The following is a 27,769-nucleotide window of genomic DNA, read 5'->3' on the forward strand; positions in this document are numbered from 1 at the left end:
ATTCGACGTGCGTGTAAAATAGCAGCATGCTGCGATTGTACCCGTATATCGTCCGAGACTCGCCAATGCAAGTCTATTGGTGTAAGAAAAACTCGGACACCACACGGACCATCCGTCTAGCTTGCGACAAATACGCACACATTTTCCTCATTTCTGCCCATTGAACAATTTAATTAAATGGGGAAAATCAATGTTATACGGATAAATGGGTGGAAGAAAATCGCATCATCGCATTGCATTGCTGGGAGACTCGGACCGATTTTTCATACTTTTAGTCTGACTCCGGCCTTAGTGGTATAATTCAACATTAGTTGTTTACAACTGATGGGAGACTCGTATCAGTTCAGAAATAAATTCTTTTGTTAGTACTCTAGTTTGTAAGGGAGAAAATATCATACGCCATATTTGTTACTTTTCAACCATACAAATACACATTCGTCTTTTTTATTAAATTTTAAATATTCCATGTGTAAGTCCAATGCATTTTGTTATTTTTCAAAACAAAAGTAAACTATTAAAATATTTGCTGTCGTTTCCAAATGGCTAAAATAGGAGACATTGAAAAGAGAAAAAAATATATGACAAAGTAAACACAATGCCATCCAATAAGAGTTAGTAGTCCTTTCCAGTCTCAATCATGGGCAGTAGATTTATCCATGCAGGGATTAGTAGTCACTTCTCTAGGTATCCTTTACAAAAGCCCCCGTGTCCACATTCAGTACCTTATCCATAAAATACAACATAAAAAAAGACATCTAAAAGGTCTTCTTTCCACAAAACACAGCTCGGTAGAGAAAGGTCAGGTTGACAGTAGCACAATCACCATCACTGTAATGGTCCTGGGATTACACACGGCATCGATAACGGACTTCAGCAGAACTTCCAAAACAACAGCTGTAATGTATTGGGTTTAGACGTTGGAAAATCTGCAAAATTACATATTCCAGTCTTTATTCTTTCCAAATCCAGTTATGAAAACCAAACATTTGTTACAATCTTAAAAATTGCATATATAAAGAAAACAGAAAAATAATCTGAAGAAGACAAAGATGCCCATATCGTTATGAACAGCACGTAAAAATTGCTTTACTGAATATTAGTAGTATCAGCGAGTCATCTGCTAAATCCATACCGAATCGTTGCCCATGGAGAGGGACTGTAAGGGTTATTGTGTAATATTATTTTACTTAGTAATACAAAGACAAATAAGCTTGTGTTATTAAAGCTGAGAATGGTTTTCAGTACAAATAGTTAGAAAATCAATGTACTTGGTTTCAGTTTCTGATTGTCCTGGGGTTGGTTAGAAATGGAAAACCATAGTTAATACAAATAATCTATGTATTCATTCATGCAATCTGTTACCCGACATAAATGGACATATTTCACTATGAATTTATCACTTAGCATCTTAAATTTGTGACAGGCGCTTTTTTTTCATTTAGATGGATCAGTTATTGCTAGTCCTCTGTACAAAATTCCATGTCACATTTATGGCAGCCTTTATCCTCTGAATGAGGAGCACATGCCGATTGCCGCTCTGCCCTATTCATTCACTATGGCAGACTACTATAAATTGGCTCTTGAGGTGTTTTTCTTTGTAAGCAATACCTGTAAATGATGTACAACGCTTTGTGTAAAAGTCAAACACACTGTCATGTCTGGTGCAGGACCAGAGAGGAGGTTGCATGAAATTCTATTATTTAGCCTATAATTGGCATTATGAGAGATCTAGAATATTGCAATCTGTCAGTATGGATGAGAATTCTAAGGCCACGTTACCACGTTCAGTATTTGGTCAATATTTTACCTCAGTATTTGTAAGTCAAAATCAGGAGAGAGTGAAAAATACAGAAATGGTGACAAGTTTCTAATTATACTTTTCCTCTGATTGTTCCATTCTAGACTTTGTCTTACAAATACTGAACGTGTGAACGTGGAGCATGAAAAACTGCACCAAACTGCCATATGTAAACCTGGCTTAGAACCACATACCGTTCACAATTTTTCTTTGTCTATTTGCCTACATTCACCAGACTTTCTGATTGAAATACTGGGATCTAGGGGTAAGGTTTCTCCTTGCGGAGAGTGATATGACAGGTCTGGCACGTCAGTATGAGGAGACTTAAATGCCTTGCATGCTCCTCTGGGAAATTAAATATGCAAATTGTCTCTTCATAGAGGAAGAGGACTTGATCTCTAGTACCTACTTTCAATAGGTGGCACTAGAGATCAAGTAATCTTCCTCTCTGAAGAGACAATTTGCATATTTAATTTCCCAGAGGAGCATACAAGGCATTTAAGTCTCCTCATACTGACGTGCCAGACCTGTCATATCACTCTCCACAAGGAGAAACCTTACCCCTTAGATCCCAGTATTAGCCTTTCACCTAGCCAAACCAGATCTTATACGTTGCACTGATGAAGGGCAATACCCCAAAACACATTTATCCTAAGTCATATTACAAGGCTCATTAAAGAGTTGATATTGACTTGTAGGATTGCTATTTCCAATAGGTGGTGCTTATTCAAATATTATAATGCTGATGTTGCACACAACTGTATTGCCATGTTTATGTAATGCCTACACATCAAGGTTGGTTGACTTCACTTTTTTTTTGTTTGAAGGATCTCCTTACCACAATGTAATGGGATTTGGTCTGGTACTACTGGTTTCTCTGTTTTAGAAATTTGAATTTGTACTACATATAGAAAGCCCTGGCATTTTCATGGACTACGTAGAAGAAAATGTATCACCTCTCGGAAATATCTCACAAATTCCACAACAGACATAGTCCAGTCATTTAAAGAAAAAACAGATACCAGAAAGAGAAACATATGGACAGAAATACTGTATGCAACCTATAAGCCTGCTGTTCTGTTTTCTATGAAGTGTCTGAGTAAAATAAAGCTCTGGGGAGTATTAGAACAATGTGTACTGCTGTTTGTAAGCAGATCACTGAAATAATGGTAGATGCATGATATACAATAACATATATTTATAGGATTTCGCAATCTTTAAAATGCTTGCTCTGGATCACGTGAATATGCACTTTTTCATGGAACCCTAAATTATTTATTTTGCTCAGTTTTATGCCTCATTAGTCATTATATCTCATCTTTTGGGTATTTTCTAAAACAAATGGTTGAACATATCTCCCTATTCGTCCTCAACACATTCCAAATTTTGCTTTCATGTGCAATTCTATAAAGTGCATAAAAGGCGGCACAAACTTTGCTAATATCTTTTCTTGTTCCAGTTAGTTCTATAACACAAAGTAAGTAAGGATACAAATCCTCAAGACTTGAAGCAAATCCTGAGAAGCTGAGGGCTATCACTTTGTTAGCGCTGCTGTTTTGCTAGATTTATGTTAGAATAATCCCGGGGCATTAGCTGTCCTTGTTCTGACATAAGTTTTTCTTGTCCCCGCAAAATAACAGTGTTTCCTAAAACACATCTAGTCTCCTAAATGTAAATGTTATAAATACAGAGATGGAAATCTTCAAGAAAGAGTCAAAAGGAAATACAACTAAAATACTAAAAGGTTCATTTTAACTCCACATAGTCTCTGGATTAAGCACTGAGAAGTTCTAACATGTTGCAGAACTGACATTTTGATTGAAGTTGTCCGCTGCTTTCACTCATATCAAACCCCGGGTTTCTATATTGAAACTTCATATTCTCTGGTTTCCTGAAACAAAAGAAGAATCATACTAAAGAGGCACATGGACATTTTCAAGAAACCTGTTAATTGACCAAGTTTTAAACACATGAATATGACACCCTAATTTCCTGGGAACTGGGAATAGGTATGCAAATTACCGTAGCTTAAGTCATTACAGAAAATATTTCATATACTGCTTTACATAGTAGCTGACTGGCTTAGAGATCATATGATACCCATAAATATGAACCCCCATAAACATAAAATTCTTTAAATAATGGGTGGCTGTTTAGTGGATGTTTTATACCAACCAGTATAAGTCTAAGGGACATTTCACATTGCGCTCTTTGCTATGTTCATTGGTCCCATCAAGACTTACTTCCGAACCCCTCACAGTACAGGATTCTGGTGTATGTGCCAATGGGGTCATTGACTATAATGGTGCTCACAGAGTCAATGTGTGCTTTATCATGCATCATTTTCGAGTGTATGTGCCAACTGGAGGTGGGCACTTAGATGTAGTAGACTGTGTCTTTGTGTTCACCTCCAGTGGGCATAAATGCCAAAAAATGATGCACAACAGAGCACACATTGAATCTGTCTGGTAACTCATTAGGTGCAAATACTTTGATCGTGAATATCTCCACAATATATAGGTGAAATTTAACCCCTTAGTGACTTTAAAAAAAAAAAAAATACAAATTCCTGACATATCTTTTACCATTTAACCTCTTTGTGACAGAGTCAATTTTGACCTTAATGACCAAGCCAATTTTTACAATTCTGACCACTGTCACTTTATGAGGTTACAGCTCTGGAACGCTTCAACGGATCCTACGGATTCTGAGAATGCTTTTTCATAACACATTGTACTTCATGTTAGTGGTAAAATTTCTTCGATATGACTTGCATTTATTTACGAAACAAAATGGAAATTTGGCAAAAATTTTGGAAATTTAGTAATTTCCAAACTTTTATTTTTTTGCCCTTAAATTAGAGAGTCATATCGCAACATTTATAACATGTCTACTTTACATCAGCACAATTTTGGAAGCATATTTGTTTTTGTTAGGATGCTATAAGGGTTAAAAGTTGACCTGAAATTTCTCATTTTTACAACAAAATTTTTAAAAAACAACCGGACCACCGCACATGTGAAGTGAGTTTTGGGGTCAATATAACATAAAATACCCAAAAGTGACATCATTCTAAAAACTGCACCCCTTAAGGTGGGCAAAACCACATTAAATAAGTTTATTAATAGTGATGAGCGAATATACTCGAGATTTCTCGAGCATGCTCGGGGGTCCTCCGAGTATTTTTTAGTGCTCGAAGATTTAGTTTTTCTTGCCGTAGCTGAATGATTTACATCTGTTAGCCAGCATAAGTACATGTGGGGGTTGCCTGGTTGCTCAGAGGACCCCCGAGCATGCTCGAGAAATCTCGAGTAACAAGAATATTCGCTCATCACTAATTATTAACCCTTCAGGTGCTTCACGAGAACTAAAGCAATGTGGAAGGAAAAATGTTTACTTTTTTCACCAAAAAATTACTTTGGAAGTAAACTTTTTTCACAAGGGTATCAGGAGAAAATGGACCACAAAATTTGTTGCGCATTTTCTCCTGAGTACGCCGATACCCCATATGTGGGGGAAATCCACTGTTTGGGCGCATGGCAGGGCTCAGAATGGAGGGAGCACTGTTTGACTTTTTGAATGCAAAATTGCCTGGAATCAATGGCGGGTGCAATGTCGTGTTTGGAGATCCCCTGATGTACCTAAACAGTGGAAACTCCCCAATTATAACTCCAACCCTAACACATTCCTAACCCCAACCCTAACCTCAACACACCCCTAACCCTAATCCCAACCCTAACCATAACCCTAACTCCAACACAACCCTAACCACAAACCTAACCCTAGCCCCAACCCTAACTCTAGCCCAACCCTAACACTAGCCCAACCCTAGTCCTAGATCTAACCCTAGCCCTAACCCTAACCCTAATCCTAGCTCTGACCCCAACCCTAACCCTAGCCTCAACCTTAATCCTCACCCCAACCCTAACCCTAGCCCCAACCCTAACCCTAATGAAAAAATGGAAATAAATACATTTTTTATTTTATTTTTACCTAACTAAGGGGATGATAAAGGGGGGTTATGTTATGTTTGGCTGGTGGTTAGGAGCACTAGAAATGACCAGATGAGCAAACTAGCAATACGGGACGAGCTCTGGGAAGTGGGAGCTCTGCTGACCGCAACCCCTAATCCTATAACAACAACTAGAAATAGCCGTGGAGCGTTCCTGACTCTGCCTAGACGCCTCTTCACAGCCTAAGAGCCAACTACCCCTAAGATAGAAAATACAGCCTACCTTGCCTCAGAGAAATTCCCCAAAGAAATAGGCAGCCCCCACATATATTGACTGTGAGTTAAGATGGAAGTCACAAACACAGGAATGAAATAGATTTCAGCATAGGAGGCCAGACTGACTAAACAGACAGAGGATAGAAAAGGTATCTTTGCGGTCAGCATAAAAAACTAACAAAAAAACATGCAGAATGTGCAAAACAAACCACCGCACCGACTCACGGCGCGGTGGTTCCACTCTGCATCCCAGAGCTTCCAGCTAACAAGATTAAATCATAATAGCAAGCTGGACAAAAACACAGTGGTAACAAATAAGCTAGCAGGGACTTAGCTTTTGCTGAAATAGACAGGTCATCTGAAAGATCCAAGAGAACTGAACCAGTACTAGGACATTGACAGCTGGCATCAAGTAAAGATCTGAGTGGAGTTAAATAGAGCAGCCAGCCAAGGCCTGAACGAGATCAGCTGGAGAAGGAATCTCAGAACCAGCAGCTCCACTCACAGCCACCAGAGGGAGTCCATGAACAGAACTCACCGAAGTACCATTCATAACCACAGGACGGAGCTCGAGAACAGAATTCACAACAGTACCCCCCCCTTGAGGAGGAGTCACCGAACCCTCACCAGAGCCTCCAGGCCGCTCCAGACGAGCCAAATGAAAGGCACGAACAAGATCGGCAGCATGAACATCAGAGGCAACTACCCAGGAATTATCCTCCTGACCATAACCTTTCCACTTGACTAGGTACTGAAGTTTCCGTCTCGAAATACGAGAATCCAAAATCTTCTCCACCACATACTCCAACTCCCCCTCAACCAACACCGGGGCAGGAGGATCAATGGAGGGAACCATAGGAGCCACATATCTCTGCAACAATGACCTATGGAACACATTATGGATGGCGAAAGAAGCTGGAAGGTCCAAACGAAATGATACAGGATTAATAATTTCAGAAATCTTATAAGGACCAATGAAACGAGGCTTAAACTTAGGAGACGAAACCTTCATAGGAACAAAACGAGACGACAACCAAACCAAATCCCCAACACGAAGTCGGGGACCAACACAGCGACGGCGGTTAGCGAAACGTTGAGCCTTCTCCTGGGACAATGTCAAATTGTCCACTACGTGAGTCCAAATTTGCTGCAACCTGTCCACCACGGAATCCACACCAGGACAGTCCGAAGGCTCAACCTGCCCTGAAGAAAAACGAGGGTGGAAACCAGAATTACAGAAAAAAGGCGAAACCAAAGTGGCCGAGCTGGCCCGATTATTAAGGGCGAACTCAGCCAAAGGCAAGAAGGACACCCAATCATCCTGATCAGCAGAAACAAAGCATCTCAGATATGTTTCCAAAGTCTGATTGGTTTGTTCGGTTTGGCCATTTGTCTGAGGATGGAAAGCTGAAGAAAAAGACAAATCAATGCCCATCTTAGCACAAAAGGACCGCCAAAATCTTGAAACAAACTGGGAACCTCTGTCCGATACGATGTTCTCCGGAATGCCATGTAAACGAACCACATGCTGGAAAAACAATGGAACCAAATCAGAGGAGGAAGGCAATTTAGGCAAAGGTACCAAATGGACCATCTTAGAGAAGCGATCACAAACCACCCAGATAACTGACATCCTCTGAGAGACAGGGAGATCCGAAATAAAATCCATGGAAGTATGCATCCAGGGCCTTTTCGGGACTGGCAAGGGCAAAAGCAACCCACTGGCACGAGAACAGCAGGGCTTAGCCCAAGCACAAGTCCCACAGGACTGCACAAAAGAACGCACATCTCGTGACAAGGAAGGCCACCAAAAGGATCTAGCCACCAAATCTCTGATACCAAAGATTCGAGGATGACCAGCCAACACCAAACAATGAACCTCAGAGATAACTCTACTAGTCCATCTATCAGGGACAAACAGCTTCTCCGCTGGGCAACGGTCAGGTCTATCAGCCTGAAACTCCTGCAGCACCCGCCGCAAATCAGGGGAGATGGCAGACAAAATTACCCCCTCTTTGAGAATACCAGCCAGCTCAGGAACTCCCGGAGAATCAGGCACAAAACTCCTTGAAAGGGCATCAGCCTTCACATTCTTAGAACCCGGAAGGCACGAAACCACAAAATTTAAGCGGGAGAAAAACAGCGACCATCGAGCCTGTCTAGGATTCAACCGCTTGGCAGACTCGAGATAAGTCAGATTCTTGTGATCCGTCAAGACCACCACGCGATGTTTAGCTCCTTCAAGCCAATGTCACCACTCCTCAAACGCCCACTTCATAGCCAACAACTCTCGATTACCCACATCATAATTGCGCTCAGCAGGCAAAAACTTTCTAGAAAAGAAAGCACATGGTTTCATCACAGAGCCATCAGAACCTCTTTGAGACAAAACAGCCCCTGCTCCAATCTCAGAAGCATCCTCGACCTGAATCGGGAGCGAAACATCTGGCTGACACAACACAGGGGCAGAAGAAACACGACGCTTCAGCTCCTGAAAAGCCTCAACGGCCGCAGAGGACCAATTGACCACATCAGCACCTTTCTTGGTCAAATCAGTCAATGGTTTAACAACACTAGAAAAATTAGCGATGAAGCGACGGTAAAAATTAGCAAAGCCCAGAAATTTCTGAAGGTTCTTCACAGAAGTAGCCTGAGTCCAATCATGAATGGCCTGAACTTTAACAGGGTCCATCTCGATAGTTGAAGGGGAAAAAATGAAGCCCAAAAATGAAACCTTCTGAACTCCAAAGAGACATTTAGACCCCTTCACAAACAAGGAATGAGCACAAAGGACCTGGAACACCATTCTGACCTGCTTCACATGAGACTCCCAATCGTCCAAAAAGACCAAAATATCATCCAAATATACAATCATGAATCTATCCAGGTACTTTCGGAAGATGTCATGCATAAAGGACTGAAACACAGATGGAGCATTAGAAAGCCCGAATGGCATCACCAAGTACTCAAAATGGCCCTCAGGCGTATTAAATGCTGTTTTCCATTCATCGCCCTGTTTAATACGCACAAGGTTATACGCCCCTCGAAGATCTATCTTGGTGAACCAGCTAGCCCCCTTAATACGAGCAAACAAATCAGACAGTAACGGCAAAGGGTACTGAAATTTGACGGTGATTTTATTAAGAAGGTGGTAATCTGTACAAGGTCTCAGAGAACCATCCTTCTTGGCCACAAAAAAGAACCCTGCTCCCAACGGTGACGACGACGGGCGAATATGCGCTTTCTCCAAGGACTCCTTTATATAACTCCGCATTGCAGCGTGTTCTGGCACAGATAAATTGAACAGTCAGCCCTTCGGAAACTTACTACCAGGAATCAAATTAATAGCACAATCGCAATCCCTATGAGGAGGTAGGGCACTGGATTTGGGCTCATCAAATACATCCCGGTAATCTGACAAGAACTCAGGGACTTCAGAAGGATGGGAAGACGAAATAGACAACAATGGGACATCCCCATGTACCCCTTGACAACACCAACTGGATACAGACATTGATTTCCAATCCAATACAGGATTATGGACCTGTAGCCATGGCAAGCCCAAAACGACCACATCATGCAGATTATGCAACACCAAAAAGCGAATATCCTCCCGATGTGCAGGAGTCATGCACATGGTCAATTGAGTCCAGTACTGAGGCTTATTCTTGGCCAAAGGTGTAGCATCAATTCCTCTCAATGGAATAGGATACTGCAAGGGCTCCAAGAAAAAACAACAGCACCTGGCAAACTCCAAGTCCATCAAATTCAGGGCAGCGCCTGAATCCACAAATGCTATAACAGAATAGGACAACAAAGAGCAAATCAGAGTAACGGACAAAAGAAATTTTGGCTGTACAGTACCAATGGTGGCAGACCTAGCGAACCGTTTAGTGCGCTTAGGACAATCAGAGATAGCATGAGTGGAGTCATCACAGTAAAAACACAGCCCATTCTGACGTCTGTATTCTTGCCGTTCAGCTCTGGTCAAGGTCCTATCACATTGCATAGGCTCAAGCTTCTGCTCAGAAAACACCGCCAAATGGTGCACATTTTTGCGCTCACGTAAGCGTCGATCGATCTGAATGGCCAAGGACATAGACTCATTCAGACCAGCAGGCGTGGGGAATCCCACCATAACATCCTTAAGGGCTTCAGAAAGACCCTTTCTGAAAATTGCCGCCAGGGCACACTCATTCCACTGAGTAAGCACAGACCACTTTCTGAACTTCTGACAATATACCTCCGCTTCATCCTGACCCTGACACAAAGCCAGCAAAATTTTCTCTGCCTGATCCACTGAATCTGGTTCATCATAAAGCAATCCAAGCGCCAGAAAAAAACGCATCTACATTATGCAATGCAGGATCTCCTGGCGCAAGGGAAAATGCCCAGTCTTGAGGGTCGCCACGCAGCAAAGAAATAATGATTTTTACTTGCTGAATGGGGTCACCAGAGGAGCGGGGTTTCAAAGCAAAAAACAGTCTACATTTATTTGTGAAATTCAGGAACTTAGATCTATCCCCAGAAAACAAATCAGGAATTGGAATTCTGGGTTCTAACATCGGGTTCTGAACTACATAATCTTGAATGCTTTGTACCCTTGCAGTGAGTTGATCCACACAAGAGGACAGACCTTGAATGTCCATATCTACACCTGTGTCCTGAACCACCCAGAGGTTAAGGGGAAAAGAAATACAAAACACACTGCAGAGAAAAAAAAAATGGTCTCAGAACTTCTCTTATCCCTCTATTGAGATGCATTAACACTTTGTGGGCCAGCTGTACTGTTATGTTTGGCTGGTGGTTAGGAGCACTAGAAATGACCAGATGAGCAAACTAGCAATACGGGACGAGCTCTGGGAAGTGGGAGCTCTGCTGACTGCAACCCCTAATCCTATCCCAACAACTAGAAATAGCCGTGGAGCGTTCCTGACTCTGCCTAGACGCCTCTTCACAGCCTAAGAGCCAACTACCCCTAAGATAGAAAATACAGCCTACCTTGCCTCAGAGAAATTCCCCAAAGAAATAGGCAGCCCCCACATATATTGACTGTGAGTTAAGATGGAAGTCACAAACACAGGAATGAAATAGATTTCAGCATAGGAGGCCAGACTGACTAAACAGACAGAGGATAGAAAAGGTATCTTTGCGGTCAGCATAAAAAACTAACAAAAAAACACGCAGAGTGTGCAAAAGAAACCACCGCACCAACTCACGGCGCAGTGGTGCCACTCTGCATCCCAGAGCTTCCAGCTAACAAGATTAAATCATAATAGCAAGCTGGACAAAAACACAGTGGTAACAAATAAGCTAGCAGGGACTTAGCTTTTGCTGAAATAGACAGGTCATCTGAAAGATCCAAGAGAACTGAACCAGTACTAGGACATTGACAGCTGGCATCAAGTAAAGATCTGAGTGGAGTTAAATAGAGCAGCCAGCCAAGGCCTGAACGAGATCAGCTGGAGAAGGAATCTCAGAACCAGCAGCTCCACTCACAGCCACCAGAGGGAGTCCATGAACAGAACTCACCGAAGTACCATTCATAGCCACAGGAGGGAGCTCGAGAACAGAATTCACAACAGGGTTAGTTGTACTTTTTTATTTTGATCACTGTGATATGGTCTATCACAGTGATCACAATGAACCATTAGGAGAAATTTCCTATTGTTGCCGGATGCCTGCAGGCAGATCTCGGCGGGCACACTGCCCAAGCGCCTGCCATTTTCTTCCTGGAAGAAGACCCTGAGGGCCTTCGGACATCACCGGGAAATGCAGGAGGTGCCGGAGGTGCTAGATCATATCAGAGGAGAGAGAATAAATAGGAAATCTGACTTTTTTTTGCTCACAACACTGGGGATGCTAAAAACCGGCCCGAATCATGTTCTTTGGGGTCTCAGCTACCCCAGAGAATTTCCAACACTGGGGGGCGCTATAACCTTATTTCTCAACACTGTTAAAAAGCGGCACTGAGGAATTAGTACCCTTAACTGCCGCCGTTAAAATGCGTATCGGCGGTCGTTAAGGGGTTAAAATAAGAAAAAAAAGTCTACTGCGACATGATTTTGATATGGGGCACCCTTATCTATGTTTCTGCAGTGAGAGATCAGTGGCTCAATGTCATTTAACCTTCTGAATAATGCCTTTGGTGCACGTTTTGATGTCTATTATTTGTGCCACTTTTATATTTTTTTTGTAGCAGATTTTATGTGTATACACATCAGGGCACCTCTTAGCATATTCTATTAATGTAATTTGTATTTTTTTTGTTAAACCTGTAAAAAAATGAAAAAAAATTTGCAAAATAAGAAACCAACTGCAACCCTGATAAGAAACTGAACGAATAAGAAACCAATTTTACCAATGTTCCATTAGGGATTATTCCAGCTTGCCCAGATCTGGAAATATTTTGTATGGATATTAAAGCTTTGGGATTTAGACTACATAGCACAATACACCAGGATAAAAGAATAATTTGCTTTATATAGACTTTTTATTTTTATCGTTATTATCAATCAGTGGGAGAGATTTGCTGAAATTGTCCTAATTTTCTTACAGTTTTGTCTTACATATGTTTGGCAGATCTCAGTACACACGGGGAGTCCAATATGCAGTGCACAATAGTGGTATTGCTCAATAAAGTTATACACATGTAGCCTTTCTTAAAATGAGGAAAATACAACTATGCAAAAAAGTGTAGCTGGACACCTAACTATACAAGTTGAATGGCTTTTGTTGTGTTAAAGGGGTTGTCTGGTTTAAAATGATTAGTCTGCAGTCACTCTTTGTGACTGCAGACCTATGAATCCCCTCAGGGCACGCATTGTGTGGTGCGAGGATTTGCCAATATCTGAGCCAGGAACAGCGGTGATGTATCCGTTATACATACTCACGGCTAGAACCCGATTAGTGGGCATGGCCTCGCTCCTTACACTTGTATTGCGCGAGGCTGCTCCCCGTCTATTGACTTGGCCGTCTTATGGGCATGGCCTTGCTCAATATAAGTGTATGGAGAGAGGCTGCGGCCACTAGTTGAGTTCTGGGTGGGAGTATGCATAATGGATACATATCCTCCGGTCTCGGCTTAGACACCGGTGAATTCTCGCACCATACCGTGCGTGCATTGGGGGTATTCAGAATTCTGCAGGCACACAGAGTGACTGCAGGCTTATTAGTGAGTTAATCACAAAGTGATATTGATTAGCAGCACGATCGGATGAAAATATGCTCCAAGTAATAATCCAGAAGGCCTCGTGCGGCTTTAGTTGTCGTATGCGGTCACCGCAAGGCCTTCTGGATCCACAGCTTGGCCACCTTATCGCCTAAGGGGTTAAATCATGATTATGATCTCCTGTCATTTATGTAAATATTTTGCCTCCACAGCTACATGATTGTGCACACTGATAGAATCATACCTCTGGTTTTTATTACTTGAAGCATATTTTCATCCGATCGTGCTGCTAATCAATATCACTTTGTGATTAACTCACTAAGTTATGACTCAATTCTGTTATTATAATATCTGACCATATATCAGGGGTGTCAAACTGCATTCCTCAAGGGTTGCAAACAGGTCATGTTTTCAGGATTTCCTTGTATTGCACAGGTGATCATTTAATCACCTGCACAAAATGATTTCAGCACCTTCTGGAGTGAGAAGGAAATCTTGAAAACACGCATGGTTTGAGGCCCTCGAGGAATGCAGTTTGACACCCCTGCCATATATGGTACACCTGGTTAAACATATGATAACACTACTCCTTTTCTTTCCCCAGAGTCGCCTTTATTAAACTCTGGAAGCGCACCACCTACTCTATTGGACACTCTGCCACCACCGCACATTATATCTCCGGATATGCTTAATAGCCGATTCACAGGACATTAAGGAACGCACTACTTTTTTGCACCTGGAGCGCACCAGATAAGTGCTGACACGCACGGCCATTAGTTTCCTGTTAGACCACTTCCAGTCCTCACGGATAGGCTCATGGCCACCAGTACTCCCGCCCTCTTTCTATATCTAACCTTGCACGCCACACAACCTGGTCACCTGGACTTGCGGTGGATTCCGCGTCATCCACGAACCAGATACACAGTTCTTAGATCTCCAAAGGTTAGTACTATGGGGCTCTTTTCACGAGCGGCAATAGTCATTAGTCACCTATTATTATAATCATGTACATTTACCATTGGGATAACCGCCTGGTCTGGCTATACTCCTGAGATACGGGCTGTGTCCACCTATTACTATAGTATGTTGCAGCACAATTAGTTTTCCCCTCTTTCACGGATTTAGCATTACTTACTGCTACATCACTTGTTCTCATTCCACCCGCAGACTTATAATTAGAACCCACAACTGTGTGGGCCCACCCGCTTTCACTTACAATATACCACAGGTATCTCTATTGCTACTTATTAGGGCTACTTATTTTCACCACTTCCGTTGCTTTTTCCCTGTTATGAGTCCTCCTGACATAAAATCCTGCTCTAGAATGGTTGTGATAATCAGCTACTCAAGAAAATTTATTACAGACCATTATATCTGACCTTTGATTCTCATTGTATATACTTTTGTTTGTTTTTCAATGTTGATGCATTTATTTTTCTTTAAATTTTATTACAATATCCACTGTAATTTTTTATTTTGACATTATAGTGACTGAGGAAGGTCCGGTTATAGGACCGAAACGTTTCTCTTATTAGCGTGGACACAATTAAACCACTTACTGTATCTGATTAAGTTAAGTTGAGTAACGAGCCTTTTGCTATGTTTAATGGTGTTGGAACCTACTCAGGCACCCCGTTACGGCTGTGTACGCGTTCATCTTTCTAAATTGTGCCAGGGTTGTCTGCCATGAATGAGAGGGGCAACCGCGTCAATAGCTGAAGCGAGAGTGGCATTATAGAAAGCAGTAGCACTGTCTGTGTTGTGGAGTGAGGATATGGATGCCAGTGGTAGGGTAGAGTCAGAGAGTGTGCGGGCGTCTAGGTGTGTAAGGTTTCTGCGGGGGTGCGCATGTTACTGGACATGGGTGACAGGTGAGGAGCCTTATCATTTTAGACTGGACAACTCCTTTGCTGTGAGTAGGGGATGTCCAGTACCAGAGTTGGTACAAGGCTGCCCACATTGTACTTTCAACTGTTTTGGCATCCTGGATACCCCCCTCTGCATCTGAGCTCTTTGACACCTAAGCAAAGAGGGCACGATGATAACATTATAACGCACCCTCTTAGCCTAGTAGTGTAGAGGGTCAGAAGATGCTGAGGAGACTGGAGCAGCCGGTGAGTGGAAAGAGGTGAGTATTTGATCATTTCTTTTTTCTGTATGGAGCATTATGGCGCCCATCATACTGTATGAACCAATATAGGGAGCCCATCGTACTATATGGAGCAACAAAGGGGGCCCATTATTCTGTATGGTATGGAGCAATATAGGGGGTCCATTGCACCGTATGGAGCATTATATGGAGCCCATTATACTGTATGGAACAATATATGGGGCACTGTTATGACCCCAATGGCGAGGGTCTCAGAGGAACGTGGAAGTCTGCAGAATACAAAAATCCAGCTCATAGGGCAGTGGTAACTGGGTTGACCATATATCTACTCCTAACGCCAACACTAGAAGTAGCCGGGGATCATTCCTACGTTGATTCTAGATGACACGCGCCAGCCGGAGAATCTAGCTACCCCTAGTAGAGGAAAACAAAGACCTTTCTTGCCTCCAGAGAAGGGGACCCCAAAGCTGGATAGAAGCCCCCCACAAATAATGACGGTGAGGTAAGAGGAAATGACAAACACAGAAATGAACCAGGTTTAGCACAGAGAGGCCCGCTTACTGATAGCAGAATAAAGAAAGGTAACTTATATGGTCAACAAAAACACTATCAAAATCCACACTGGAAATTCAAGAACCCCCGAACCGTCTAACGGTCCGGGGGGAGAACACCAGCCCCCCTAGAGCTTCCAGCAAAGGTCAGGATATAGTTTTGGAACAAGCTGGACAAAAATACAAAACCAAAACAAATAGCAAAAAGCAAAAGGCAGACTTAGCTGATATAACTGGAACCAGGATCAGTAGACAAGAGCACAGCAGACTAGCTCTGATAACTACGTTGCCAGGCATTGAACTGAAGGTCCAGGGAGCTTATATAGCAACACCCCTAACTAACGACCCAGGTGCGGATAAAAGGAATGACAGAAAAACCAGAGTCAAAAAACTAGTAACCACTAGAGGGAGCAAAAAGCAAATTCACAACAGTACCCCCCCCTTAGTGAGGGGTCACCGAACCCTCACCACGACCACCAGGGCGATCAGGATGAGCGGCATGAAAGGCACAAACTAAATCGGCCGCATGAACATCAGAGGCGACCACCCAGGAATTATCCTCCTGACCATAGCCCTTCCACTTGACCAGGTACTGAAGCCTCCGCCTGGAGAGGCGAGAATCCAAGATCTTCTCCACCACGTACTCCAACTCGCCCTCAACCAACACCGGAGCAGGAGGCTCAGCAGAAGGAACTACAGGCACAATGTACCGCCGCAACAAGGACCTATGAAATACATTGTGAATAGCAAACGACACAGGAAGATCCAGACGAAAAGATACAGGATTAAGGATTTCCAATATCTTGTAAGGCCCAATAAAACGAGGTTTAAATTTGGGAGAGGAGACCTTCATAGGAACAAAGCGGGAAGAAAGCCATACCAAATCCCCAACGCGTAGTCGGGGACCCACACCGCGGCGGCGGTTGGCAAAGCGCTGAGCCTTCTCCTGTGACAACTTCAAGTTGTCCACCACATGATTCCAGATCTGCTGCAACCTATCCACCACAGAATCCACCCCAGGACAGTCAGAAGGCTCCACATGACCCGAAGAAAAGCGAGGATGGAAACCAGAGTTGCAGAAAAAAGGTGAAACCAAGGTGGCGGAACTAGCCCGATTATTAAGGGCAAACTCAGCCAACGGCAAGAATGTCACCCAATCGTCCTGATCAGCAGAGACAAAACACCTCAAATAAGCCTCCAAAGTCTGATTGGTTCGCTCCGTCTGTCCATTAGTCTGAGGATGGAAAGCAGACGAAAACGACAAATCAATGCCCATCCTACTACAAAAGGATCGCCAGAACCTGGAAACGAACTGGGATCCTCTGTCAGACACAATATTCTCAGGGATGCCGTGCAAACGAACCACGTTCTGGAAAAACACAGGAACCAGATCGGAAGAGGAAGGCAGCTTAGGCAAAGGAACCAAATGGACCATCTTGGAGAAGCGATCACATATCACCCAGATAACGGACATGCCCTGAGATAGCGGAAGATCAGAAATGAAATCCATGGAGATATGTGTCCAAGGTCTCTTCGGGACAGGCAAGGGCAAGAGCAAACCGCTGGCACGAGAACAGCAAGGCTTAGCTCGAGCACAAGTCCCACAGGACTGCACAAATGACCGCACATCCCTTGACAAGGAAGGCCACCAAAAGGACCTGGCCACCAGATCTCTGGTGCCAAAAATTCCCGGGTGACCTGCCAACACCGAGGAATGAACCTCGGAAATGACTCTGCTGGTCCACTTATCCGGGACAAACAGTCTGTCAGGTGGACAAGACTCAGGCCTATCAGCCTGAAATCTCTGCAACACACGTCGCAGATCCGGAGAAATAGCTGACAAGATAACTCCATCTTTAAGAATACCAACAGGATCAGCGACTCCAGGAGCATCAGGCACAAAGCTCCTAGAAAGAGCATCGGCCTTCACATTCTTTGAACCAGGTAAATACGAGACAACAAAATCAAAGCGGGAGAAAAACAATGACCAGCGGGCCTGTCTCGGATTAAGGCGTTTAGCAGACTCGAGATACATCAGATTTTTGTGATCAGTCAAGACCACCACACGATGCTTAGCACCCTCGAGCCAATGACGCCACTCCTCAAATGCCCATTTCATGGCCAACAACTCCCGATTGCCCACATCATAATTTCGCTCGGCAGGCGAAAACTTCCTAGAGAAAAAGGCACAAGGTTTCATAACAGAGCAACCAGGGCCTCTCTGCGACAAAACGGCCCCTGCCCCAATCTCCGAAGCATCCACCTCAACCTGAAAGGGAAGTGAGACGTCAGGCTGGCACAAAACAGGCGCCGAAGTAAACCGGCGTTTCAACTCCTGGAAAGCCTCCACGGCAGCAGGAGCCCAGTTAGCTACATCGGAGCCCTTCTTGGTCATATCCGTCAAAGGTTTCACAATGCTAGAAAAATTAGCGATAAAACGACGGTAGAAGTTAGCGAAGCCCAAGAACTTCTGAAGACTCTTAACTGACGAGGGCTGAGTCCAATCAAGAATAGCTCGGACCTTGACTGGGTCCATCTCCACAGCAGAAGGGGAAAAAATGAACCCCAAAAAGGGAACCTTCTGTACACCAAAGAGACACTTTGAGCCCTTGACAAACAAAGAATTTTCACGCAAAATTTTAAAGACCAACCTGACCTGCTCCACATGCGAATCCCAATTATCAGAAAAAACCAAAATATCATCCAGATAAACAATCAAAAATTTATCCAGATACTTCCGGAAAATGTCATGCATAAAGGACTGAAAAACTGAAGGCGCATTGGAGAGACCAAAAGGCATCACCAAGTACTCAAAATGACCTTCGGGCGTATTGAATGCGGTTTTCCATTCATCACCTTGCTTAATGCGCACAAGGTTGTACGCACCACGAAGGTCTATCTTGGTGAACCACTTGGCACCCTTAATCCGGGCAAACAAGTCAGACAACAGCGGTAAAGGATACTGAAATTTGACAGTGATCTTATTTAAAAGCCGATAATCAATACAAGGTCTCAAAGATCCGTCCTTTTTTGCCACAAAAAAGAATCCCGCACCAAGAGGGGAAGAAGACGGACGAATATGTCCTTTCTCCAGAGACTCCTTGATATATGAACGCATAGCGGTATGTTCAGGTACCGACAGATTAAACAGTCTTCCCTTAGGAAATTTACTGCCTGGGATCAAATCTATAGCACAGTCACAGTCCCTATGAGGAGGCAGTGCACTGGACTCAGACTCACTGAAGACGTCCTGATAATCAGACAAATACTCCGGAACTTCCGAAGGCGTAGAAGAAGCAATAGACACAGGCAGGGAATCCCCATGAATACCACGACAGCCCCAACTTGAGACTGACATAGCCTTCCAGTCCAGGACTGGATTATGGGTCTGTAACCATGGCAGCCCTAAAACAACCAAATCATGCATTTTATGTAAAACCAGGAAACGTATCACCTCGCGGTGTTCAGGAGTCATGCACATGGTAACCTGTGTCCAATACTGCGGTTTATTTGCAGCCAATGGTGTAGCATCAATACCCCTAAGAGGAATAGGATTTTCTAATGGTTCAAGAGTAAAACCACAGCGCTTAGCAAATGAGAGATCCATGAGACTCAGGGCAGCACCTGAATCTACAAACGCCATCACAGGATAAGATGACAGTGAGCAAATCAAAGTTACAGACAGAATAAATTTAGGTTGCAAATTACCAACGGTGACAGGACTAACAACCTTAGCTATACGTTTAGAGCATGCTGAGATAACATGTGTAGAATCACCACAGTAGTAGCACAAGCCATTCCGGCGTCTATGAATTTTCCGCTCATTTCTAGTCAGGATTCTATCACATTGCATTAAATCAGGTGTCTGTTCAGACAACACCATGAGGGAATTTGCGGTTTTTCTATCACATTGCACCGAATTAGGTGTCTGTTCAGACAACACCATGAGGGAATTTGCGGTTTTGCGCTCCCGCAACCGCCGGTCAATTTGAATAGCCAGTGCCATAGTATCATTCAGACCTGTGGGAATGGGAAAACCCACCATAACATTCTTAATGGCTTCAGAAAGGCCATTTCTAAAATTAGCGGCCAGTGCACACTCGTTCCAATGTGTCAGCACGGACCATTTCCGAAATTTTTGGCAATACACTTCAGCCTCGTCCTGCCCCTGAGACATAGCCAGCAAGGCCTTTTCTGCCTGAATCTCAAGATTGGGTTCCTCATAAAGTAAACCGAGCGCCAGAAAAAACGCATCAAGATCAGCCAATGCCGGATCTCCTGGCGCCAGCGAAAAAGCCCAATCCTGAGGGTCGCCCCGTAAGAACGAAATAACAATTTTTACTTGCTGAGCAGAATCTCCAGATGAACAGGGTCTCAGGGACAAAAACAATTTACAATTATTCACGAAATTCCTAAACTTAAACCTGTCTCCGGAAAACAGTTCAGGAATCGGTATTTTAGGTTCTGACCTAGGATTTCTGATAACATAGTCTTGTATGCCCTGCACACGAGTAGCCAGCTGGTCCACACTTGTAATCAAGGTCTGGACATTCATGTCTGTAGCAAGCATAGCCACTCTGAGGTAAAGGGGAAGAAGAAAAAAAACAAAAAAAAACTCAGAATCTTCTTTCTTATAATCCCTCTTCTGCAATGCATTAAACATTTAATACTGGCCTGGCAAACTGTTATGACCCCAATGGCGAGGGTCTCAGAGGAACGTGGAAGTCTGCAGAATACAAAAATCCAGCTCATAGGGCAGTGGTAACTGGGTTGACCATATATCTACTCCTAACGCCAACACTAGAAGTAGCCGGGGATCATTCCTACGTTGATTCTAGATGACACGCGCCAGCCGGAGAATCTAGCTACCCCTAGTAGAGGAAAACAAAGACCTTTCTTGCCTCCAGAAAAGGGGACCCCAAAGCTGGATAGAAGCCCCCCACAAATAATGACGGTGAGGTAAGAGGAAATGACAAACACAGAAATGAACCAGGTTTAGCACAGAGAGGCCCGCTTACTGATAGCAGAATAAAGAAAGGTAACTTATATGGTCAACAAAAACACTATCAAAATCCACACTGGAAATTCAAGAACCCCCGAACCGTCTAACGGTCCGGGGGGAGAACACCAGCCCCCCTAGAGCTTCCAGCAAAGGTCAGGATATAGTTTTGGAACAAGCTGGACAAAAATACAAAACCAAAACAAATAGCAAAAAGCAAAAGGCAGACTTAGCTGATATAACTGGAACCAGGATCAGTAGACAAGAGCACAGCAGACTAGCTCTGATAACTACGTTGCCAGGCATTGAACTGAAGGTCCAGGGAGCTTATATAGCAACACCCCTAACTAACGACCCAGGTGCGGATAAAAGGAATGACAGAAAAACCAGAGTCAAAAAACTAGTAACCACTAGAGGGAGCAAAAAGCAAATTCACAACAGGGCACATTGTACTGTATGGAGCAATATATGGGGCACATTATTCTGTATGGAGCAATATAGGAGGCCCATTATACTGTATGGAGCAATATATGGGGCCTATTATACCCGTTACACTGTGTGGAGCAATATATAGGGCCCATTATATTTTATGGAGAAATATATGGACCCATTATACTGTATGGAGCAATATATGGGTCCATTATACTTTATGGAGCAATATAGAAAGCCATTATACTGTATGGAGCAATATATGGAGCCCATTATACCAATTAAACTGTATGGAGCAATACATGGGGCCCATTATACTGTTTAGAGCAATATATGGGCCAATTATACTGTATGGATCAATTTTTAGGGGCCAATTTTACTGTATGAAGCAATATATGGGCGCATTATATTGTATGGAGCACCCATTATACTGTATAGAACAATATAGGGGGCCCATTATACTGTATGTAGCAATATATGGAACTCTATGTAGGACTATTTGGTGCCCGTGGTACTGTATGGATGACTATGTGGTGCCCATAATACTGTATGGAGGACCATGTGGTGCCCATGATACTGTAAGGATGACTATGTGGTGCCCATAATACTGTTATGTAGGACTATGTAGGGCCCAAAATACTGTATGGAGCACTATATGGGGCCCATTATTCTGTATGGAGCAATATATGGGTCCCATTATACTGTATTAAGCACTATAGGGGGCCCATTATACTATATGGAGCACTATATAGTGTCTATTATGCCATATAGAAAAATATGTGGTGCCCATAATACTGTATGGAGGACTATATGGGACCCATAATACTGTTTAGAGCACTATGTGGGTTCATTATACTGTATAGAGCACTATATGGGGCCCATTATACTGTATGGAGCACTATATAGTGTTCATTATACCATATATAGGTCTATCTGGTGCCCATAATACTGTACGGAGGATTATGTGGGGCCCATAATACTGTTAATACTGTTCAGAGCACTATATGGGGCCCATTATACTGTATGGAGCACTATATGGGCCAATTATACTGTATGGAGCACTATATAGTGTGCATTATATTGTATAGAGGACTATGTGGTGCAAAGAATACTGTATGGAGGACTAATACTGTTTAGAGCACTATATGGGGCCTATTATACTGTATGGAGCACTGTATGGGGCCCATTATACTGTATGGAGCACCATGTGGGCCCATTATACTGTATGGAGGATTATGTGGTGCCCATAATACTGTATGGAGGACTATTTGGTGCCCATAGTACTGTATGGAGGACTATCTGGTGCCCATAATACTGAATGGAGGACTATGTGGGGCACATAATACTGTATGAAAGACTATGTAGCGTCCATAATACTGTATGGATGACTATGTGGTGCCCATTATACTGTATGGAGGACTGTGTTGCCTATAATACTGTATGGAAGACTATGTGGTGCCCATAATGCTTTATGGAGGACTATGTGGTGCCCAAAATAGTTTAGGGAGGACTATGTGGTACATATTATACTGTATGGAAGACTATGTGGTGTCAATAATACTGTATAGAGGGCTATGCAGTACCTATAATACTATGTGGAGGACTGTCTGTTTGGAGGACTATATACAGTAGGAGGAAAATTACTTTGCAAGGGCTGCAAAGTTGTGAGATATGTTCTTCTGTGACTCCACCGAATATTAAGGGTTTTTCTTTTGGGGGTGCTGTGGGGGGCCCAAATAGAACCTCTGCTATGTGGCCCCATGATTTCTATGTATGCCTCTGATGGGACCTTTTTAAGGTAATGGAGCAATGAAGTCACTTGGAGTGCAAATTATACTAATTGTATCCAGTATTATACAAATAAAGAGGGAACGAAGTTGTTGGCGGACTTCACAGCAACTCATTCAACACATAAAACATAAGTGCTGTATCAAACTAAAGGATCGGCAGATGGATGTATACATACCCCAGTCTCGTAGATTGGATTGTCAAACTCTGTCTCTACTGTTATCTGGCTGTATGGATGAGAATACATAAGAGGAAGGCGAAGGCTGGAATAATATCTGCATCTGAAAGCACAAGAAATAATGTAAGATTACAAGAAACTCTTGTAATATGATTAGGCTTATTTTATATTAGACACAGTTTATCACTTATTTTTTAATAGACACAGAATTTTACTGTTTCCTCTATGACTTTTCTCGTGACAATAATCTCTGACCACTAATCTGCCAACATATTTACCACTTGACATTACTAATGTTTATATAAAGAATGAAAAAGTAAAATACATTATGGCACTGATTCATCAAGATGGGAGATTTTCTCGCCTTTGATGAGGGAGCGTCTTGGAGTCAGAAGCTCCTGATTCATTAAGAGGCACATTTGACACTCTCTAAACGCCAAAAGTTGCAAAACTCTGAGTTGGACAAAATTTTTGCTCCTTTTCAAAGCAATTTACTTCAGAATTCAGCTGTAATTGCTTTGATGAATCAGGGCCTATATATTGTCATATTCAGTGAATTTTAACCTAAACAGCCATTTGTCACCATAAAAACACAGCAGCTTTGCCCACATACCAGGTAATGTTATTGCTCAATTACACTGTAAGCTACTGGAGTATTACTATCAAGTTTACTTATTTATATTATATTATATACTATTTTCTGACTTGAACGTCCCGCCCTTCACCATGCTGGTATTTTAATTACATCTCAACACAGGCTTTATCATGTCATTAGCCACAAGTAAGTGTTCACATTGGGCAGTCAGCTCAGATACCATAGGTAAGTGTTCACACCAGGCAGTCAGTGTAGTTACCCATTCGATCTGAGATTACCTTGACGTTTGGTGAATGGGCTCACAACGTTTGGCCAAATCTTGTGCTAAATATCTCATGTGTTTTTTCATAAAGTTCATAAGCCATTATGCTATTCATATTCCTTATATTTTACATTTCCTTACTTTAGCACAGATGAGTGCGGCCATAATCTATTTTGTATGTGTCTTTTTTGGCTATGCACTAGCATAAATTGTTATATATATTGTTCAGTCAGTTTACTTATTTATATTATATTATATACTATTTTCTGACTTGAACGTCCCGCCCTTCACCATGCTGGTATTTTAATTACATCTCAACACTATTGGTTCTGAGCCTCCTATATAAGTAGGCTTTATCATGTAATTAGCCACAAGTAAGTGTTCACATTGGGCAGTCAGCTCAGATACCATAGGTAAGTGTTCACACCAGGCAGTCAGTGTAGTTACCCATTCGATCTGAGATTACCTTGACGTTTGGTGAATGGGCTCACAACGTTTGGCCAAATCTTGTGCTAAATATCTCATGTGTTTTTTCATAAAGTTCATAAGCCATTATGCTATTCATATTCCTTATATTTTACATTTCCTTACTTTAGCACAGATGAGTGCGGCCATTGATCTATTTTGTATCATGTAAAGGAGTTAGAGAACATTTAGCCCTAAATAGTTGAAAAACTATCCACTGAATGGTTATGTGGTTCACACCTCACACCAGCGTTATGCATTCTGTTATTTTTTCTGTACCAGAAAAATGTCAAAATTCAGAGTAGGAATGGATCCTTTGATGCAATTGCCACAGAATGGATTCCATAGACATTTAATGTGCTCTGTAAGATTTACTAGGGCAACATGCGGCACTATTTGTTCTAATAAATGTGACAGAATCTGAAACAAAGCCTAAACCTGTATAAATTAGTAAGATAAACAGGGTTGGGTTTCTTTGTGGACCTGTGTTTGGAATTTTAGTACATCTGTTATTTATATCGAGCCTCTGTGCATGTGCTTTGGAAAACATCACTTGAAGCTGAGGGGACTCACAAGTAGAGATGAGCAAATATGTTTGGAAAATGATCGCTGTATCTGAATTTGCCATATTCGTGCCGAATTTATGTTTTGAAGATCGTTTCTGAACATATTCATTCTCTCATCTGTATTCCCATTGACTCCAATGGCATTTGGCTATGTTTGACAAATATTGCAAATTCGGCAAAATTTAAATATGTATTCATCTCTACTCACAAACATTTATCTAGAAACATTATCTGACACTAGAGTAGTCACCAGATTTTAGCACCATGCAATGCATACATTCCTTTTGCTGGCATTGCAGAGAAATCGAGTAATTGTTGCCAAGGTCTCCTGCAGATTAAAGCTGAATGATGGTGTGCAAGTAGCGGAAGAACTTGTGATAAGCTTTTTTGTTTTAATGCAATTGAAATTAAGCAATGTTTTAAACAAACAAAAGAAGGTTCACCGAAAAGATGTCCTATATGGCCACCGCCACACATTTCAAGCTGCAACCCATCCTGGGCAATAGGACAAGAGGCCTGAAGAAACACTGCTAGGCAGTTGTCTCTGAGCAATGTTGATGCAAGTTTATTCAGGCTGAGGGTTAGCATCATGAATAAGGATACCTGATCTTCTCATTCAGTTTTACAGCTGGTCTACAATTTGTCAAGTATCATTGCTGGAGCTGGAGAAAAAAACTCTCCTGGCTGTCTGCAGAGTGGCCTTATTTTCTCCTGCTTCTCCCCTGCTCAGTTGTAACCTGTTCTGCTCAGCCCAACTCTGTGCTCTGCTGTAAAACTGTCAGGCTGACTGAGATGAATGGGTTCAATTGCACCAGAAGGAGAATATGTAAACCTGTCACCAGGGCCGGACTGGCCATCTGGCAATTCTGGCAAATGCCAGATGGGCCTGTCTGGTCATGGGCCGCCTTGTCTGCTACGCTGTTAACAGATTCGGTGTTCTCAAGACACCCATACTGTTAAGAGTTGTGACGAAGCACAAAGCCGCTGACTCCGTCACTTACCCCAGCAGGCCACGGGTATCAGTAGAAATATTGGTCTTGCAGAAAATCTTCCTTTCCTCCATCCAGGGTAATATTAGTAATATATCCCATCTGGTTCATGGGATGGGGACGGCATGGGCCTGTGTGATTTCAAATGCCAGGGCGGAATTTCAGCCCCAGTCCGTACCTGCCTGTCACTCTGAGTGAGGGGATAACTTATGATCGTTTACGATGCTGCTCCTCAGACTGACAGGAACTTGGTCTAACATCGCTCAGAGAGATCTGGCTGGAGAAGTATTTCTTCATGCAACTCAGCCTAATTCTTGCTGTGACGACAGCCATGTAAATTTCTCAGAAAGACTCCTTTAAAGGGTTAGTCCCAAAATAGTAAGTTATCCCCTATTCATTAGGTAGGAGACAACTTACTGACTGCTAAAGATTGTGACCACTGGGACTCCCATTGATGCCTAGAACAGGGCTTTAGGAACTAGACTCTTCAGAGCCCTGTCTTTAATGGAAGTGCACATTGTCTACCACTGCTCTATTCATTATTTATGGGGCTAGCAGACATAGCCAAACGCTGGGCACATGGCCAGCAAGTCTCTACATACTGGATATGAACAAATTTCTTTCAGCAGGGTCACCTGTAGACAGTACTTGTTTCAATACTACAGTGATGATGCATTCACAGCTCTACTAGATGGCATGTTGATGTGTGAGTATAGTCTTCTCATTTCACCTATACACCACTACTTATTAATGGATATATAAGTGTGGCTTTACAAATACCAATTTCCAGTATATTAGTACATACAAATATTGTAATAATAGAAACAAAGTATCCAAGCATGTATTTCTCAACAGATATTGATGTTGCTTCCTCTGAATTCAGGCTCCTAAATGTGTATATAGAATTTCATTTTGTCTTAGTGATCGTTGTCTTTATTGCTTATGTCAGTGTCAAGGTACCAGGCTTAGGTATTGTGTATGTGCATTACAGTTTATTAAAGCTTGCAGCAAACCACTAAGTATGTTTTTCTAGCTGGAGATAGAAGACGAGCAGCCTTGAACATAAACTACAACAGCAGCAAACATCAGGAGATTATAACAGCCTTGAATAGCAGATAGCGGATAACGGGTAAATATAACACGTTCTCGCTGACAGAACATTCTGCACCAGTAATGCTGTTACTAAGTAATCAGAGACAATAAATTAACTCCAGAAAAACAATATCCTGATCAGTTCTGCTGTTCCCCATGAACACTATCCAAACGTTTTATCATAGTTTCACTCTTTTCTTCTTTCACAAATTACTTAAAGCATTATATTTTTTTGTTCCTAATTTTAATTATTCTTCCTAAGCAAAAATGAAATTCAAGCTGAATGTAATAATAATAATAATAATAATAATAATAATAAAAATAATATCAATAATGATAATGCATTCCAGGTAAGACTGTGTGTTCTCTGACCTACCAACATACAGTAACTCTGGGGCTCAGAGGTTGCAGGCGCATAACTGCATTAAGCACTTTGTCCACTAATATTTCCTTTATAAAAAAGAAAAAAATCGTGGTCTGAAAATAAAAAAATATGTATAAATATATACTCTCCAACTGGGTCCTTGACATTCCCAGATACTACTGCC

The 27,769-nt window shown here is 42.4% G+C and overlaps 1 protein-coding gene across 2 annotated transcripts in view; it reads right to left on the reverse strand.

Annotated features, from left to right (window-relative positions):
- Positions 1 to 430: 430 nt before the first annotated feature.
- SEZ6L (seizure related 6 homolog like) overlaps positions 431 to 27,769 on the reverse strand; it is a 926,161-nt gene continuing 898,822 nt past the window's right edge. For both annotated transcript variants that reach the window (XM_077295464.1, XM_077295454.1), the window contains 2 exons: positions 23,253 to 23,355; positions 431 to 3,689 (listed from right to left, as the gene is read on the reverse strand). In XM_077295464.1, coding sequence (XP_077151579.1) covers positions 3,660 to 3,689; positions 23,253 to 23,355 — 133 coding nt within the window. In that variant the 3' untranslated portion in view covers positions 431 to 3,659. The remainder of the gene's footprint in view (positions 3,690 to 23,252; positions 23,356 to 27,769) is intronic.

The sequence above is a fragment of the Ranitomeya variabilis genome, chromosome 1 (genome assembly GCF_051348905.1).
Source record: "Ranitomeya variabilis isolate aRanVar5 chromosome 1, aRanVar5.hap1, whole genome shotgun sequence".
NCBI lineage: Eukaryota > Metazoa > Chordata > Amphibia > Anura > Dendrobatidae > Ranitomeya > Ranitomeya variabilis.